The 17,125-nt window shown below is 39.6% G+C and overlaps 1 protein-coding gene across 1 annotated transcript; it reads left to right on the forward strand.

Moving 5' to 3' along the window:
- Positions 1-949: 949 nt before the first annotated feature.
- On the forward strand, positions 950-14,221 carry LOC141947962 (haloacid dehalogenase-like hydrolase domain-containing 5). The gene is made up of 8 exons (XM_074879755.1): positions 950-1,130; positions 3,399-3,608; positions 4,721-4,833; positions 6,480-6,573; positions 7,732-7,765; positions 8,659-8,833; positions 10,907-11,095; positions 11,904-14,221. Exons 1-8 carry the CDS (start codon positions 1,002-1,004, stop codon positions 12,298-12,300), a joined length of 1,341 nt encoding a protein of 446 aa, XP_074735856.1. The 5' UTR covers positions 950-1,001; the 3' UTR covers positions 12,301-14,221.
- Positions 14,222-17,125: the final 2,904 nt, after the last annotated feature.

Below are 17,125 nucleotides of genomic sequence, written 5' to 3' on the forward strand. Positions count from 1 at the left end.
CACGTGTATGTTGTTGGGCTTAGAGCTGGTACCATCTATATAATGCCTCAGCCTTGAACGTTCAAGGTTATAAAATAAATGTCATTTTATGCGTGCTTACATGTGGCTTGTTCTCTTGTCTGCCTCAGAGTTCTGCACCATGCGTGATCCTGGCTTGAGTTTTGAGGGGATAACCTCCCTAATTGTTCTGTTCTCTGCATCAGTTTTGGCTTGCTTTTGTGTTTAAGAAATGCATTCGATTCAGTTTCTTTTAATGCCAACCACCTAAGTGGTGCAGATTGAAAGCCGCCACCTTTATTCTTCATGGCGGTGAGCGCAGTGCCGTCACTGGAGGATCAGGTTCTCCCTGGAGTCTGAGAGAGGGTGGGGAGGGCTAATTGCTGGCAGTACTAGGAAATAAGTGAATTTACCTAATCGGTATTAGCAGAGATGGGTTTGCAGAGTATCCATTAACGAATGATATTTTGTGCTTGTTGTCTCGCTTTCCAGTCTATTTGCTGGGAAGTGCCTTTGCAACACAGATCTCGGATCCCGCAGCGTTTGTGTATATACACGGTACGCTTTTTTTCAAAAAGCATTGATTCCCGAGGAACCGGAAAGAATGTCTGGTTTGTTATTAAAGGAAACTTTAGTTCTCCTGTTTTCCTTGGCTGCTGAGGCGGGACCACCTCCCGCCGAGGGGGAGGAGGGCCGGTGTGGCCGCCCAGCCTGGGGCTCTCAGCCCCCTCAGGCAGCCGGGCCGGGGGCGCAGGCCCCGCCTGCCGCCGCGGGAGCGCTCCGGCTGTTGTGCTGGGCGGGGCCGTTCCCTCCTGCCGCCGCGGCCACCGCCGGCGCTGGACGTGGCCCGGTGAGCTCAGACCCGAGCCCAGCGGCGGGCCCGGCTTAGCGCCGGGGGTGTGGGCGGCGCCCGGGGGCGGGGCGTTGGTTTGAAGCCGGGGCCGCGGCGGGGGAGGCCGCGCGCTGCCGCCGTTCCCGCCCGCAGCCCCCTCACGGCGGCCGCTATGCGCCGGGCGCTGCCGCCGCTCCGCGCTCTCCTCGGGGCCGGTGGTGCGGGGCGGCCGCCCCGGCTCCCGGCGCTCAGCGGGCTCTGCGGCGCGCCGGCGGCCGAGGGGAGCGGCGGCGGCAGCAAGGTACGCGAGGGGCCCGGCGCGGGGCGGGCGGGGAGCTGCGGGCCCGGGCCGGCGGCCGTGTCCCGGGACCGGGCGGGCGCTGCCGGCCGCTCCGAGCCGCGCGGGGCGAGCCGGAGCGAAACCGAAACGGCCTCGGGCGGCGGCCGCCAAATCCGGCCTCGGCGGGGCGCGGCCTCCCGGCGCCCGCGGGTGTGGCGGAGCGCGGCCGGGCCCGAGGGGCGGGGGCGCGGGCGGGGCGGCGGTTCCCGCTCCCGGGGGTCCCGCTGCCCGCAGCCAGCGTCTCTCTGCCGTGCCGCCCGGCGCTTGCGAGGTCGTTACCGGGGGTTTGCTCGCCGGTGTCCCCGGGGGCCGCTTGTGCTTCGTGCCGTGGCGGAGAGCCGTGGCGCGACGGGCTTCGTCCCGTCCCCGCTATTGCTGCAGGGCGCTTTGTGGCGAAGAGAGCGTTCCGTTATGGTCAAAAAGAAAAAAAATAGCGGATAATTTCACTGTTCCCCTGTTGGATATAGGCTGAATTCCTTTCTTAGTTCTTTATTTTAGATTTTTTTTTTTTTTTTTGCTACAGTGTTGTTCACTGTAAAATTCATATTTCTAATCTATTTACAGGTAGCAAAATTAGTGTCAAGAACTGCATTTATTACAAAACTATTACCATATAGTTTCAGTAATTTCACGTGCCAGCTCACGAGCCTGAGAAGACTACTGTGTGTTTATCAGCAAGCCTGCAACGTCATTTCTGTAGCAGCTGGGTTATTTCTAATGTAGCATTCCTGAAACTGTTGCAGACAACTTGGAGACAATGGTTGCAGGGCTTTTTGTTTTTAACTAGAGAGATGATGATTATATAGGGGAGAAAGGAGAGGGCTTCAGGGGGAGTTCTTGCGTGTAAAACAGAACAAAAACCAGCTGCCTAATTTAAATTAATGATAATGTAATACATTTAAAGTGTTGACTTTATTAAATTGGGCTCTGTAGGGGAATGTACTCCTGGGGTTTTAAATGTCGTTTGTGTGCCCTGGTTTTAGGGAAGGCAGCAGTGGGAGCCGGTGTGTCTGTAGCTACAGCACCTTTCACATGGTGGTGGCTGTGGCAGTGTCTATCTCTGTGCTGTACCCAGCTGCAGGATGAATAATTGATGAGGAACAAAGTGCTGCTTAAGTAGGCAAAATGCCCTTCTCCCCGCATGGGAAGAACAGCGGGCTCGATTGCCGTCAGGATGTGTCCAGAGGCAGCGTGAGTAGCAAAGGCTCTCGCACCTCCGCGGCCGGGGTCATTTCTGCGCCTGTTCTCCCCATCACGCTCAGTCTCAACACTTAATTTCTCACTCCATTTTCATCAAACGATGAAGGAGGGGATCATAAATCCCAAGAGTCCTCGATTCCATTTTAGGCTTGCGAGAGAAATGAAGTTTGGATTCTAGACCTTTTTTGGTCCATCCTTTTCCAACCTGATTCAGTAACGGTGGTTTCGTTGCTCCGCAGTCCCCTCTCTCTGTCTCCACTCCTTATGCTTATCACTCAGCTCGTTGTTCTTACCAATTAGCCTTGCTCACCTTTTCCAGGCTCATGAAGTCCAGCTCTTCACTTCTTCAAAGGCAGGCAATGAGATGAATTCTAGTAACCCAAAGAGCATCTTTGTGTAAGGAGGTGCTGACTTTACCGATAGGCATCAGTCTGCCATATATGTAACTACGAGTCAACTGAAGCAGTGTATAAGGAGCACAACAAGTAATTAGTCATAGTTGAACCTGTTGTGGAACTGAAAAGTACAAGTGACAGCAGGGACAGTTTTGGCATCTAAACATCTTGTAAGGGAGGAGTGAAATACAATATTTACATTCAAGACCTACCTGCTGCTGAAAAAATTACTTTTGTTTATTTTATTAGTATTCTCTGCACTGAAATTACCTGTGAAATAGAGTGGAGTTAAATCAATCAAACGTGTGAGTCGCTGGCACAGCAGCATGTATTTTGTACCTCTTTTTATCAGTGTAACTCAATTTGTCCCTATCTTCTGAAACTATAAAGCAAGATGGAGCTCATGAGGCTGTATGTGTAAGGAAAAGGGAGTTGTAGTGCTCCTTTTTTCACAGTAGGTATTTTAGCATATGAATATGTCTGTAAGGCACATTAAAACGTACAAAGTTAAAGATGCCTTCCTTCTTTGTGGAGGCATCTCTTTTCATTGGGTTTTTAGCTATTGTAAGCTTACCAAACGGGCATAAGTAAGGGCATAACTAATGTACTCTTTCTTTTCAATTCTTTCTTACAGGTCAACATACTGCCATCCTTTGGCTTTCTTTTTGACATTGATGGTGTACTGGTACGAGGAAAGACTCCAATTCCTTCTGCAAAAACAGCCTTTCAAAAGCTAGTGAATTCTCAGGGACAGTTCTTGGTGCCTGTAGTATTTGTCACCAATGCAGGGAATTGCCTTCGCCAGAAAAAAGCTGATCAGTTGTCTCATCTACTGGGAGTTCCAGTGAGTAGCATAGCTTAAATCCTATTTATTTGGTTATTTACTTATGGTGAATGTGTCAAATATATTAAATGCTGCTCAGTTAATCAGTTTTGTTTTTCACTTAAGCTCCCTGAAATGCTTTGCTGGAGGTATTAGAAGAGTAAAAAATGCTGTCCAAAGCTAATGGTATTTGTGTTGGTAAAGGTACTGATTTTTCCAGTGGTAAAGTTCATGGTAATGGTATTTCTTTGCAACATTATTATTATTATGGGAATAAATCTTGCCTTCTCTTTCTGAATAAAAAAATGTGTCTGCCAGTAACATGAAACTCTGCTCTAGCAAGCTGAATGTCTTCTGTGATAATGTTCAAGACGGGAGCTTCCTGCCTGTTTTTGATTCAAGTGGTAAATCTATCTTTATTCCCTCCTGATCTGTGAGCGCTGCAGGCAACAGGACTTCTCCGTTGTTGGAGACTGTGTTTGAGCATTTACTAAGGTAAAGCCATTAAAGACAGTTCTGCAGCGCCTTTTGTTTCAGTAGGGCCAGCAAACATGGGCATGTCTGTATCAATAACATCCTGTGTGTCATGGGTAAAATGACAGCTCAGCTGGTTTTGGGTTTTTTTGATCTGTAAAGAGGTGGTAAGTAGCAATTCATAATAGCATCACCCTTCCAGGATAATAATTTTACTGTTTTTATACCTATTGAAGGAATGAGGATATGTAAAGTAAAAGAAGGTCTTCTGATACAAATAAATCAATGCTGCAGTCTAGCAAAGGGGCTGCAATTGGAACTAGGGCAGTTCTGATTCTTCTTCCCTGTTTGTTTTCTAAATGAATTTGGTAGTTCTGTAAAACTAGGAGAGAAAACCTGGTGTTCGTGTTGAATAGAGTAATTCTGGAAGCTGAAAGGGATATATATGATAATTTGTCAGGAATGTGGGAGTTTTTTCTGGCATATTATATCAATATGTCATCTGTGAAACTTAGGAGAAAGTGATATGGTAGGGTTTTAGGTCGATAGGTATGATTGCTTTGTAATTCATAGAATTTGTCACACATGTTAATTAAATCTACATATAAATAACTTACCTGAAAAACAACAGACTTCTTTTGTTTTTAAATCCCAAACAGATTTCACAAAATCAAGTGATGATGTCACACAGTCCTCTGCGGATGTTCAAACGTTATCATGAAAAATGTGTTCTTGTATCTGGACAAGGACCACTACTTGATATTGCACAAGAGTATCTTTTAAAAAAACCTGACTTTCTGTTTAAGTATTTTCCTTAATAAAGTGCAGGGCATCCTGTGGATCAAGTGAAGACCAAGTATTTCAACACTACAAATCAAGTAATAAGCAACGGTAGTTCTTACTGTGATGTCACATTTGTGTTTTGAAAATGGTTGGTGTGTTGATACTTGCTTTACTTTGTTCTGTCTGGTTTTGGTGGGAAAGGAAAAAAAGAGAAAGAATTCTTTTTTTGACTCGTATGTAAATAACACTTTAGCACAAAGGGTTTGTGCTCTCTTGAGGATGAGAGCATGGCATTCTATTATTTATTGCATCTGAGTTTTAGCTCACTGACTCATGATCCACTTGTAAGCAGGTAGCCAGTCCAGGTCACATTGGTTTTGTTACCAACATCTAGAGTAGAACTGTACTTGAAAATATTTTGCTGCTTCTATGCTAACTGTCAAAAAGAAGTTGAATTATCTTGATATAATGGTGGCATCAAAGCTTCACACTGTAATTTAATGACCTTGACTTTTGCATTATCTTTGCTCATGCTTCCAGTAACTCCCTTCTGTACTTCTTCCTTTATTGGGATTTTAATTAAAGTTGGTGTTAATTGTAAGTTGTAAAAAAAGCATATGCAACTTTTAAGTATAAGCTTTATTTCAAAAACAAAGATGAGAAAAAGTTACTGAAGGAACATTCCAGTTAACTGTCAAAATTTGTTAGGCATGGATAAGAGAAAAGTATATTACAAGACTGAATACAAAATATAAAAAAACGTATTTCTGTTAGATAGCATTTTCATACAGGATAATCTTACCTTAAAATAACTTCACATATGGCCTGTGGTGGTAATTCCAATACAAAATCAGGTGGCTTGGTTTGTATAACTAATACATTTAAATAGCTCTTACTTTCATTTGCATTGTAAAAAGTTGTTTTAGCATTGAGAGTAGCATCACAACTGCTTTTTACATAAATGAGCAGTTTTAGTTTGATTACCTCTTGTTAACTAAGTTTAAATTAATGGGATATATCAGCATGTAAGAGCACTACCATGCAAATCAGGAGGTTATTTTTTGCCTTTTGGTCCTTTTTTGATGTGTGTTGGTATTTATCTTAACTACCTGTAGAGCGTAATTAAACCTGATTGGTCAGTTCACCATTTTGCAAGCAACTGAGCTTTACGGTGTTTGTTTATCTAGCAATATGTTTGCAGTTATAGTGGCCTAAGGAAAGCACAGTTTGTGGAGACAGTATTTTTTCCTCAACTAGCTTATATTTCTTTCCTATAATAATTACACAAGATGTTGTCTTGCTGCCAGATAAACTTCTTGTGCTTGTGTAAAGATGATATTGGAGTATTGCAAGTGTAGAGTGGCTACCTTGCTTTTCATCTCATATTTTGAGAAAGACTTATGAATAATTTCTGTCTTCAGATTTCAAACACGCAGGTCTCCCATTTATAAATAAGGGGATGATCATCTTTTTATCTTACAGAAGAAGAAATTCGTCTTTGATAAGTTGCTTTCATTCCTAAATAATTTGCTTTACCAGATAAACTGCCTACATTAACATTGTTAAAATGGAATTACTGATTTTTGAGATCTTTTAATAAAAGCAATTCTGTATCCTTAACTGGTATCTTCCCAGCCTTGGTTTCTGTCAACCTATTACCATTGAAACATTGCGGGAGAAACACCCTTTGCTAGATGTAGTTGACCATGAGAGAAGACCTAACGTTCTGGTGAGTATATATTTTTGTTTACTCATCAGATGACATTCTGTAATAGGGGTCAACATTTAAACTACCGAGCTAATGCTGCTGTTCTTACATTGTATTTTAACTTTGCCTTTCTGCTTTTTATTTGTTTTATTGCAGCATTTTCAAGAACAACTGTATAGACTTTTTTCCTATCAGTGGCAATTCTTTAACATAGTTTTTGATTTTGTAACTTACTGTTGTAGGAAAGCTTATAGTTTAGGACAGATACCTAATTCAAAATCTGTCTTGGAAGGCTTATTAGTTTCCTCAGATGTGTGGAAGATAAAGTAAGCTTTTTCCTTGATTGTCTTGGTATTGTCTCTAGGCTGTGAGGTTGCTTTGGTTGTAAATTCATGCTTTGCAGATAACTAATCTTTCTCCGAAGGACTCCCTTTCTTGTTTATAGCATTATTTAAATATTAACAGTATGTACAGTATGGCTTCAACTGAATTGTGTAGAATTTCAAAAAGAAGTGTAAACATACACAGTAACTACATGCGTGTATTGTACATATTCAGGGTCAGTATATAGAGTGGATTTTTTCCGTGTGAAGTCAAGAAATTATTTGTGGTTCATAGACTCCATAACTTGGTTATATCACCTTTTGCCTTGCTTCTCAGCCATGCAGATGTAGAAGCTCAAGAAACTGTTAATGTATTTGTCACCACAGGGAGAAAATCATGAAGTGCAAACTTACTTGTTTAGCAAATATATTGTGTTATACAATGTGTTTTTCTTAGCAGTATTAAAGAAATAAATTTCGAAAACAGTTTTTCAAATGTCATGTTAATAATAGAGACCTCTTACTCATGTGGAAAAATAAACATCCATACTTTCATACGCAAGTAAATTAAACAACTGAAGATGTAGAGCTTGCCAGAGGAAATCAAATACATGTAGGGGGCTAGCGAACGTAGAACACGCTAACTTGTCTGCTGTCCGTCTGCCACGAGATTTCACTTCAGAATTGAAGTACAAGTTTCTAAGTAAACTGACATCAGGTATATACCAAAATAGAGAGTGCATTTCCTGTCAGTGTTGCAGAAGGCAACTGTGGGAGCTATACTTGAATTTATTCTGTTAAAAATAGTAGTAGATGTTTAATCTTGTAGAAAACTTTCACTTTTTTCTTATTGCAGTACCCCTCTGCTGTGGAGCTTCCCAAGATTGAGGGTCAGTTATCTTTATTTAACTTGCAACTTATCCATTAATAGATGAAATATCTTTATTGTACTTTATAATTAGAATTTATTTTTTTAAATTGTTGGGAACTTCAGAAGGTTGGCTGAGACGATTCTAAAATTTCCTTGTTAATGACATCTGTCATTAATTTGGAATGTATCATGTGTGATAAAACTATTTTTTTAATGTGTGCAGTTTTCAGCCATGTGTTTTTGAGATTTCAGAAGGTAGGTGAGGTCTGCTTTCCCTTTCATCTCCCTTTAACAGGCTATTATTGCCTTCCTTTCATAAATGAGGAATAAATTGTCGTGTTCAGAAATATTCGGTCTTTTTCTTACAGTAGTCAAGATGGTCACTTCACAATTGTAGTATGAGAAGTATCTCATTTCAGCACACTGTATTCACTCTCATCTTATCTGAAGTAGAAAGTGGACTTTAGGATCTTAAAAAAAACCGTGTCAGATTATTGCTGGAGACCAGAAAAATGTCTAAGAACAATATTCAAATTTTGGTTTAAGATAAACAAAATAACATCTCTGATGGGTTATTTAAATACTGTATGTAAACATAGAATTCACAAAGGCATGGAAGACTTAGAAATACAATTTAGAAGTTAGTATTTTGTGGTGCTATGGAGAAACTTAGCCAATAAAAAAAAAATAATTCTTAAAGCTGTAAATTTTGCACTGGGGTCTTGTTACTTCTGAGATCTTCTGTGAATGAATGGGTACGTAATATATTAAAACCCTAAGTTACAGTTAATGTGACTATTTCATCAGTTCATGTGTGATAAAGCTCAGTCTCTTTAGACCAAGTTTTGATATCAGAGATTTGGTTCCCTGTTAGCTAATTCCATGACTATTTTGTAATTCTTGTTCTCATAGCTGTTGTTTTGTTTGGGGAGCCAGTCAGATGGGAAACCAACCTGCAGTTGATAATAGATGTTTTGCTGACAAGTGGCTATCCTGGAAATCCGTACCACCATGAAAATTACCCTCACATTCCTGTACTTGCTTGTAATATGGATCTGATGTGGGTAGCTGAAGCCCAGTCTCCAAGGTAAGTGTGATTATAACGTGTGTATATCGTGATATAGCTGGGGTTTCCTCATTTCTTCAGTAAAATTCAGAGTAAATACTTTTATACAAAATGCTTGCTATAGCTTCACAGTAGGTCTCAGCTTTGAATCCAACATCTCTAAAGCAATGCACTTTCAGCAAATGCTGCCTTATTATTGTCTACATTATTGCATTCAGGAAATCAGTTAAGATAAAAACTGCTTTTAAGCTCTAAACTTTTTTGTTTCTCAGAAGAGTGGAGAAAGCTAGGGTTTTGCCTGAGGGTCTCAGAGTCAGTTCAAAGGAGAAAATGAAAAATTTATCAAGGCCATTGTTTCATTTCATTAGGTCCTTCTTTGGTATTTCTCTTTTTCACCTCACAGCTTCTGGTAGGGTAAAGAATTGACCCTGCTAGTTGAAAGCTGTGAGTGGTTTTGAGCTGGGGACAATATAGGGAGCTCTTTAAGGAGCATAAGAAAAAACAAGTAGAACATACAGAACAAGGTGGCATGATCTCTGATAGCGGTTTTGTTTGATTTTGTTTTCAATAGAAGGTAGTTCTTTAGTAGTTTTGTTTCCCCTCCTTTCCCCCCAGTCTAAAATTTGAATGTACACTGAAATAGAAATTGTTAATGTGACCTGATTGCTGCCTTGATCTCGTGTCGAAGATCTTGTCAGATATCCTTACCTGGATGCAAAGACCATCTCTAATTAGCACGTTGGCAAAAGACATGTGTGTGATAGTTTCAGGCTAGATAGAGTAAGGCAACCAATAGATCTATAGTGATAAGATACATTCAGTCGTGTCCTTTGGGAAGGATTCACTATAAAGTTCGTTTTTTCCTTTGAGTTTGACAGTATGACAAGGTTGGATCTGTTGGTGCTGTTACCTTCGCTGTTGGAAGATAATGCCGTGACTAAGTTGTTTTAAGCTGTTGCTAATAATTACTGGAAATAAATTTGTGCTTATTTATTGATATTCCATAATACAAAGAAACAAAGAAGGTGGAGTGAGGGAACGATTGGTTAATTCAGAATTCAGAAAAGCTAATTCTGTACCACAGTTGAAAGTGCTACAGCTACTTCTTCTTTGTAACTTTTTTCCTTAAAAGACTATTTTGATTCTTAGGCCACTAGAGACCTAATTTCTTTATTAGTGCACCTCATGTATCTCTGCTGGCTTCTGATGCTCATTATATTGGTGTTTTGGGGTTTTTTAGGTTGTAGATACATGGTTTGAGCAGGTGCTAAATTGTGTGCCTCTATAGTTACCTAACAGCTCTTCTTTAGTTGTATGTGTAATTTATTGTACATAGAATTGTTGTATAGCAACTTTTTATTCTTCTTATTTGATGTTCTCAAGTGATATGTATTAGTTTATCCTAATCTCACACCCTGACTACAATAATGAAGTAAACCCGCTTTTTTTTTGTCATGAGATTACATCTTTAAATTGCTGATTTACTGGCTTTGTTGATGACCATCATCACTGTTTGTACTTGATCAAAATAACTGAGTGAGTTATCAAAAGCATGCCGTAAAATTATAGTTTGTGCTTTGATCCTCCTTTGCATCTCTTTTTTTTGGAGAAACCCATGAAATTTTTTTGTTTCTGTATTACAAGTGGGTTTTGGTATACTCTTGTGTTTAAGGAGAGACCAATTTTCCTTCTGTCTGATTCTAACTTTCGTTTTCTGTTTCTCCTCTTGGTTAATTTAGCTGATTCTGTTCGGTCACTGCAGAGAGTAGATCACAGGCTAGGCATTATTTCAAGAAGCATCACTTTACTAATTAGGGTATCTACTTCAATGCGAGTAACACTAACTCAAACCATTGCTATATTTAAAAATAGGTAAGTCTGTTGTGCTGTCCCAATAATGTGTTTTTATTGTGGTGTTTATTGTTCAGCTAATCAGCACTTAATTTTCAGTGAAACAGCTGTAGAAATGTTGCATGCAAACAGAGAAATTTGATAGTTACAAGATCTGATTTATTTCTAAAAGGCCATGAAATAAAAATTAGCTTTTTTTGAGCTGTACTTAATATAATTTGATTTGTCTTTATATCTGTGTAGGTTTGGACATGGAACATTCATGGTTTGTTTGGAAAACATTTACAAGAAGATCACTGGCAAAGATCTGAAATATGAGGCCTTAATGGGCAAACCCAGTAAAGTGACCTACCAGTATGCAGAATACCTCATCAGGGCTCAGGCAGCAGAGAGGAGATGGAAGCAACCTATTCAAACTCTTTATGCTGTCGGGTAAGGTACCGTAAGTCTGACGAGTACAGCAGAAAATTACTCGCAACATAAATACCAGCAAAGAACATGACACAACTCTTCCTAGTTTGTTTCTCATACCATTGGGCCCACCCAACGTTCGTGGTGCTATGGTGGGCTTTTCATAATGTTGTCGGGCCTCACTGTTTCTAGTCTTGAAAATTAATAGTACTTTGTTCTTTCTATGTGAAATTGCTGTAGAAGCACAAAAAGTGGTTTATATGCAACTAAGATTTCTCTCTTTTAAAAAAATTTCTGTAATAGGCTGTGTAAATCTAACAGAAAGGATTTTCATAAGTGTTTGCTGTTATACCAGTAAAACTGTAAAACAACAAGCTTTGAGTAAATGACAGTTATTAGATAATGTAGAGATAGAATTTATTTGTGAGGTCATTAAGCTCGGTCATATGTGTGTGCTGTCACTTTATAGAATCCTTTTCAGAGAAAGAGATAAAGCTGTATTGTCTTAAAGACTGGTCCAAAATCTCCAAGATATTTGGAAATATAATAAACTCATTCATGGACTGCTAATACCTATCCTTGATATCCCCTCCCCCCGCTCTGATCTGCAGTTTCAATATAGAGTTATTCACTTTTCTCATACATCATGCTTAATGAAAATGATGTAATAAAATAGCTGTAGGATTGGATTTCTTCCTGTCTGCATACTTCCACATAAAGTTATGTAAAGTATAAAATAAACTGTTAAAACCATAAAAATGTCTTTCACACATTGAAATTAGACAACTGAAATTGCACTGCTGACTAAACCTTCTACTTACATTTCCAGAGATAATCTCATGACTGATGTCTATGGTGCTAACCTTTACAATCGCTATCTTGAAGAGAACTCCAGAAAAGGTTCAAAATCACGGATTCAGGCCAAAGTTGCTGGTGGCAGAGGATCTGCTGCTCTCTCTCAGGATGATGAAATAGACAACAGTTGGGAGAATGAATTGGCATCTGCAGCTGCTGCCCACTGTAGGTCTGTTCTTGTTTGTACTGGGGTTTACAACCCTCACACCGAGGTACCCCTGGATACCAGGGAGAGCATAACAGAAGCAGTGTTCCATGGCCACAGAGATTTTAGATTTGATCCTGGTTTAGTAGAACCAGATCATATTGTACCAGATGTCGATGCTGCCGTAGACCTGGTCTTCCAGCTGGAGAACTTTGCACCTAATTGAGATGAAATGATTTCTTAAGGACTACTTAAGTGCTATGCTTTTCTTCCCAAAAAACAAACTGTGCTTTAAAATCATGCCACAAACTGCTGCTTTCTAACGTTTTTTAAATTAATACAGTCTTATATCAAGTATACTTATTAGTAGTATACTTAAGTATATTAATATACTTAATATAAGTATATGAAATACCAATAGTGCTTTCTAAAGTACTTTGAAATATGGAATTTCTTGCTTTAGTTGCCCTTTATTGTCCTCCCATTCATAATGTTAGGTATTTTAATAGCAATTTTTCATAGTGGCTTATGCATGTTACTAGTACTTAAATTCCCACGTCAGTACCTTCTTTTGTTTGCTGGAAGAGTTAGCTTCTCGGTACTGGGGATCTTGAGGATATGGGACTGTGGTGCTGGGGTCATTCACACAGTTACAAATGGGCTGGTACGGAGCACAACATGTATTACTGCTAGGGATTCTGCAAGTAATGAGCACTCTTTTAAATTAGAGCGAAGGGCACGTCTGTTCTGCTCCTCTGTACTTGCTCACGTATGACCCTGCAGCCTTTCTTTTCATCTGTTTCCCCATGTGCCTGGAGCTGCTATTGCTTCTCTCTACTCTGACATGTAAAGCCTTAATAGAAATGCCCATGTCAGAGGGAGAAGGCTGACTCGTAACACCATTTTTGGAACTCCAACTAAGCTGAACACGGCCATGTAAGGCAGGCGGCTCGCACTGGGCGTTCTGTGTGGCATGATACCTGGCCTTTTTGTCTTTGCCTTTTTATCTGCACTTTTCTGAGGAATTTAGAATCTTAGAAAGCTTTAGCAGTTATGTTTTGGGCGTTTCTGTCAGTTGGACTTTTCCACTGAATGAGTGACTACTGTTCGGGCAAAAAGTGCCTAGTAATTTACTTGAAGCTTCACACCACTGTGGTAATTAACTGGCCTTTAGTGTGATATATTTCATCTTGTGTCAGTGTTATGTGTTTGGTTCATGGATTTTATAGCTGTTCATTTTAAAAAAGAAAAAAGTAATTTATTTTATGTTATTTTTGTAAAATACTTTTAAACGTTTTCATCCAAAAGATGCCTTTGAAAATATTTTTGTGTTAATTTGTTATAACACAGTATATGGTGTACTTGTGACATGAGCTTCGAAAACATAAGCCAGTTAAGTGTGTTTTAAAAACAAAGTCAGCTTACACACAAATATCACTTAACATCACCTCGGGGGCTAGTCAGGTTTTATGGTTGGTTTGTTTTGTTGTTTTGTTTTTTTTTTTTCAAATTAGAAATTGTACAAACAAAAATCTGTGGGTCTTCAGTTTTCCCAAGTTCTTGCAGAACAAGCACTGATAGACAGATGGTGGCATAAAGAGAAATGACTTGCTGGCCAACTTCTTCCCTGCTTATTATCCTGATACGAAAATCTGAAAACTCACGTCATGAAGAGAACATTGCTGCTATGAAGTCAGGTTTTCTTGTTGTGTTTTCTCTGTTTGAAAACCACTGTAATCCTCCTCTCTACTTACCAGGATTGTTGATTCATTCACTCGTAACGTTTCATAAGTAGCTTTCAACATATCTTGCTGGATCCAGTTTAAGGACACTGCTCTAAACAGTGTATTTCCTGTTTCTTTACTGGGAAAGTGTTACAGCAGCACATTCTTGCCTTTTTTTTATTGGAACAATAAACAGATATATACCTATTTCTTTAGCACTTTTCTGTAATATGCCAACTATTTGCAAAGTATGCCAAATCTTTCTGAGTAAAGATTGTAGTTTTGTAAAATGTCAGGATGACTTGAAGTTGCGTTATTTCAATACTGAAGCATGTTGCAGAGTTCATTAACTATTACCAGAAGCGGTTTCAGGTTGTCAGTGAAGCAAGGAATAAAAAAGCGAAAGTCGATGAAGAACAGCAACTGTTCAGTTTGTTTCTTCTTTTTTTCCCAGAATATGCATGAACATTTCAAAAAGTTCATGAGGGAACTGTGTGTATACTTTTTAAACTTCATCCCTCATGGAAACATTAACTTCTAAAGCATATGTAGAAAACACACTGTTTGGCTGCTAATCAGGCTGCTACTGTTTTTTAACGGAAAGGAAGACAGATTTTTAGTCTCTATCCCTCTTAGACCATGTAGGCTATGTCTGTGTTGCAGGGGTGTGAATGCTGCCCGATGAGTCTGCAGGATTCTTCATATGAATGTATGACTGAGTCCCAGTAGTGCACTGGGGTGCCACTAGATTTGCAGTTGTATCAGCACAAAACCAAAAATCAGCAGTTGTTGCCACAGATGGGGGACAAAGATGATTGACATACTATAAAACACAAAAGAGAAATGTTCGTGTAATAGGCACTTGTGGTCTACCAGTGAGCTAGGCAAGTATTTTGGTGACACATCATGAAAAATAAATTTTTAAGGAAGGATTTGAAGGAGCATAGTGAGTTACCACTGAGGATGTTTCCCTGGAGCTCCTGCCAGATGTGAAGGACCTCACAGCATCCACTTGCTAGATGCTCCCACAGCTTCGTTGCTGTGCTGAGCTAGGTACATTGGAATTAGACTAATTAGTACTGCAACCACACAGGCTAGATCCAGCTCTAGAGCCCGACAGCAAGCTGCTGTTGATGTGCACTGAGCACTTACACTGCAGTTAGAATTTTGAAATATTGCTGGTGTTAGTAGTGTAGCAAACTCCTCGTACTTTGCACAATGAGTAGAAAAGCATGTGTGTTTCTCCCTCAGTGAGTCCCACTCCCATTTACACTTCCACTTAAATTTGTGCTAAGGTGCTAGCATGCGACTTGGGCAAACCTTCCATTCCACCTGCTTTACTCAATACTGAATTCCAGCAAAAGACTTGTCATCTTTATCTTTTCATTGATGTGACCCCCCCAAAAAGCAGACATTGTTAATTGTATTATTTAATGTCTTACAAATGAAGATGCTACACTGACAGACTTCTAAGTCTTTGAATTTCATGCCTCCTGTCCACTCAGGAAGTGGTACAGATGGGGATGTTTTTGAAAAGAAGTGTCATAAAACATTTCATCAGAGTTACCACTGTAATTTCCTGCTATGGTACTTTAAAGTGAAATTTAGTGATTCTTTGTTAGTAACAGGCCAAGATGTGAAAATCCTTAGAAGAAATCTCAATCTTTAGTACTGGAAAGTTGCTTTTTTTGGAGTTCTTAAGGAAAACTGAGCTTAGTAAAATGTTCTTTCCAATGATTCAGCTAAGAGTGAGATGAATGAATATTAGGTAAGAAAAAGATTAAGACCATAACTTAACTTTTGCTTCCCTTTCCTTGAATGTCCTCTTACCTGGATTTTCACTTACCTTTAATGTTTTCAGCTTTGACATTTACCTTTTTGAAACAGACAGTATTTCCCACGTTACGTTCAGTGTATTTCAATCATAATAATGTGGGTAACCTATTGGATGTTACAATACTTCTTTCAAGTTTAAAACGTACTGTTGAAACACCCAAGTGACCAGGATGTGCAGAAATAGGTCACTGAAATCACATTTAAAAATACTTCTGAGGATATTGCTGAAGTTTCTTGTAAGTAGAGCTTGCCCTTTGTTTGTGTAGTAGTGTTTTTATTCTCAACACCTTTTGTTCTATTAAAAAACCCCCTCAAAACCAGCCTTTCAAAAATATATCCTGTACTTATTTTTGCTAATACAAAACTGACAATATTTTAAACTCCAGTCATGTATTGTCTTCAGTATCCCATGTTTTTCTTTAGAAGCATTTTTCAGTTAAAGTTGGAGGAATGTATGAGACTTGTATTTTAAGAAAAACAAATTTTCAGGTATCACCTCTTTGATATAAAAAAAACCCCTTGCATTTAAAATTAAATTTATCATGTCAAAACTTGAATGCTCTTAAATGTAATTAAAGAAATAATCTATTCTGTAGCACATCTTCCACTTCTAAAATCAGTCTACTACACCTATTGATACTACTTGTTATGGGATAGTCTTTTCAAATTGCAGGTTTTTTTAGTAAAAGTTCATATCCAGGTAGCTTGCCTTAAAGATGTGAGTAATTCACAATAATCTGTTGAAGCTTTTGTATCGATCATTTTTTTCTGGGACAACCTCCCTTACGTTGCTATGTCTTACGTTCTTCAGCAACACAAATGTGATGATATGCTGCAATACGGTGTAACTGAATCATATCTAGAAAGATTAAACTTAAAAATATTGCAGCAGCAGTAGGGCATGAAAAGCAACCTCTGCAGTGCGGCGGGATTGCAGATGACTGTCGGTAGGAGTATTGAAAAAGATCCTCCAAAATGAATGTTTTCACTAAGCTTGAAAGATATTCTTGCTGGCTGTCAGTGTAGTACTGAAACCTGGTACACAATTTTTAGGCCTCTGTTGGAGTGCATCAGGCTTCCTCCTACTGGATTAATGCACTTATAATAGGCCAACTAAACAGTTGTCGTGGTTGTTTTCCGTAATAAATTCAAGATAGCAATAGAGAACTGTTAGTGATACGTATTTTAATGTGCCACGCACACTTACAAATGATCAGGCAGCCGAGATCAGAGCAGGGTTTTGGGTTTTTTCCCTCCGCATAACCTTTTTTGACTAGTTTAGCCTGTTCACATTTTCAGGGGTGCCCAAGGGTGTCCTGGGGAGATTCTGGCTACCCACGGGTGGCCACCCATCTTGCTCCCTCATCGGTCAATAGTTGTGTGGTCTTCATGCCGTGTAGTGCTTTGGCAGGTGAACTGGGAAGCAGATATGGAACTAGTTAGTTATATCGACACAGGTGTGTCCCTTCTGCTCTGGAAATACTGTGAGAG

Source organism: Strix uralensis, chromosome 10, assembly GCF_047716275.1.
Source record: "Strix uralensis isolate ZFMK-TIS-50842 chromosome 10, bStrUra1, whole genome shotgun sequence".
Lineage (NCBI taxonomy): Eukaryota > Metazoa > Chordata > Aves > Strigiformes > Strigidae > Strix > Strix uralensis.

Bases quoted from the DNA above. Each gene is read 5' to 3' on its own strand.
- LOC141947962 (XM_074879755.1), top strand. From the start codon at position 1,002: ATGCGCCGGGCGCTGCCGCCGCTCCGCGCTCTCCTCGGGGCCGGTGGT. The intron at 1,131-3,398 runs GTACGCGAGGGG...TCTTTCTTACAG, and splicing joins GGAGCGGCGGCGGCAGCAAG to GTCAACATACTGCCATCCTT. The intron at 4,834-6,479 runs GTATCTTTTAAA...GTATCTTCCCAG, and splicing joins CTACTTGATATTGCACAAGA to CCTTGGTTTCTGTCAACCTA.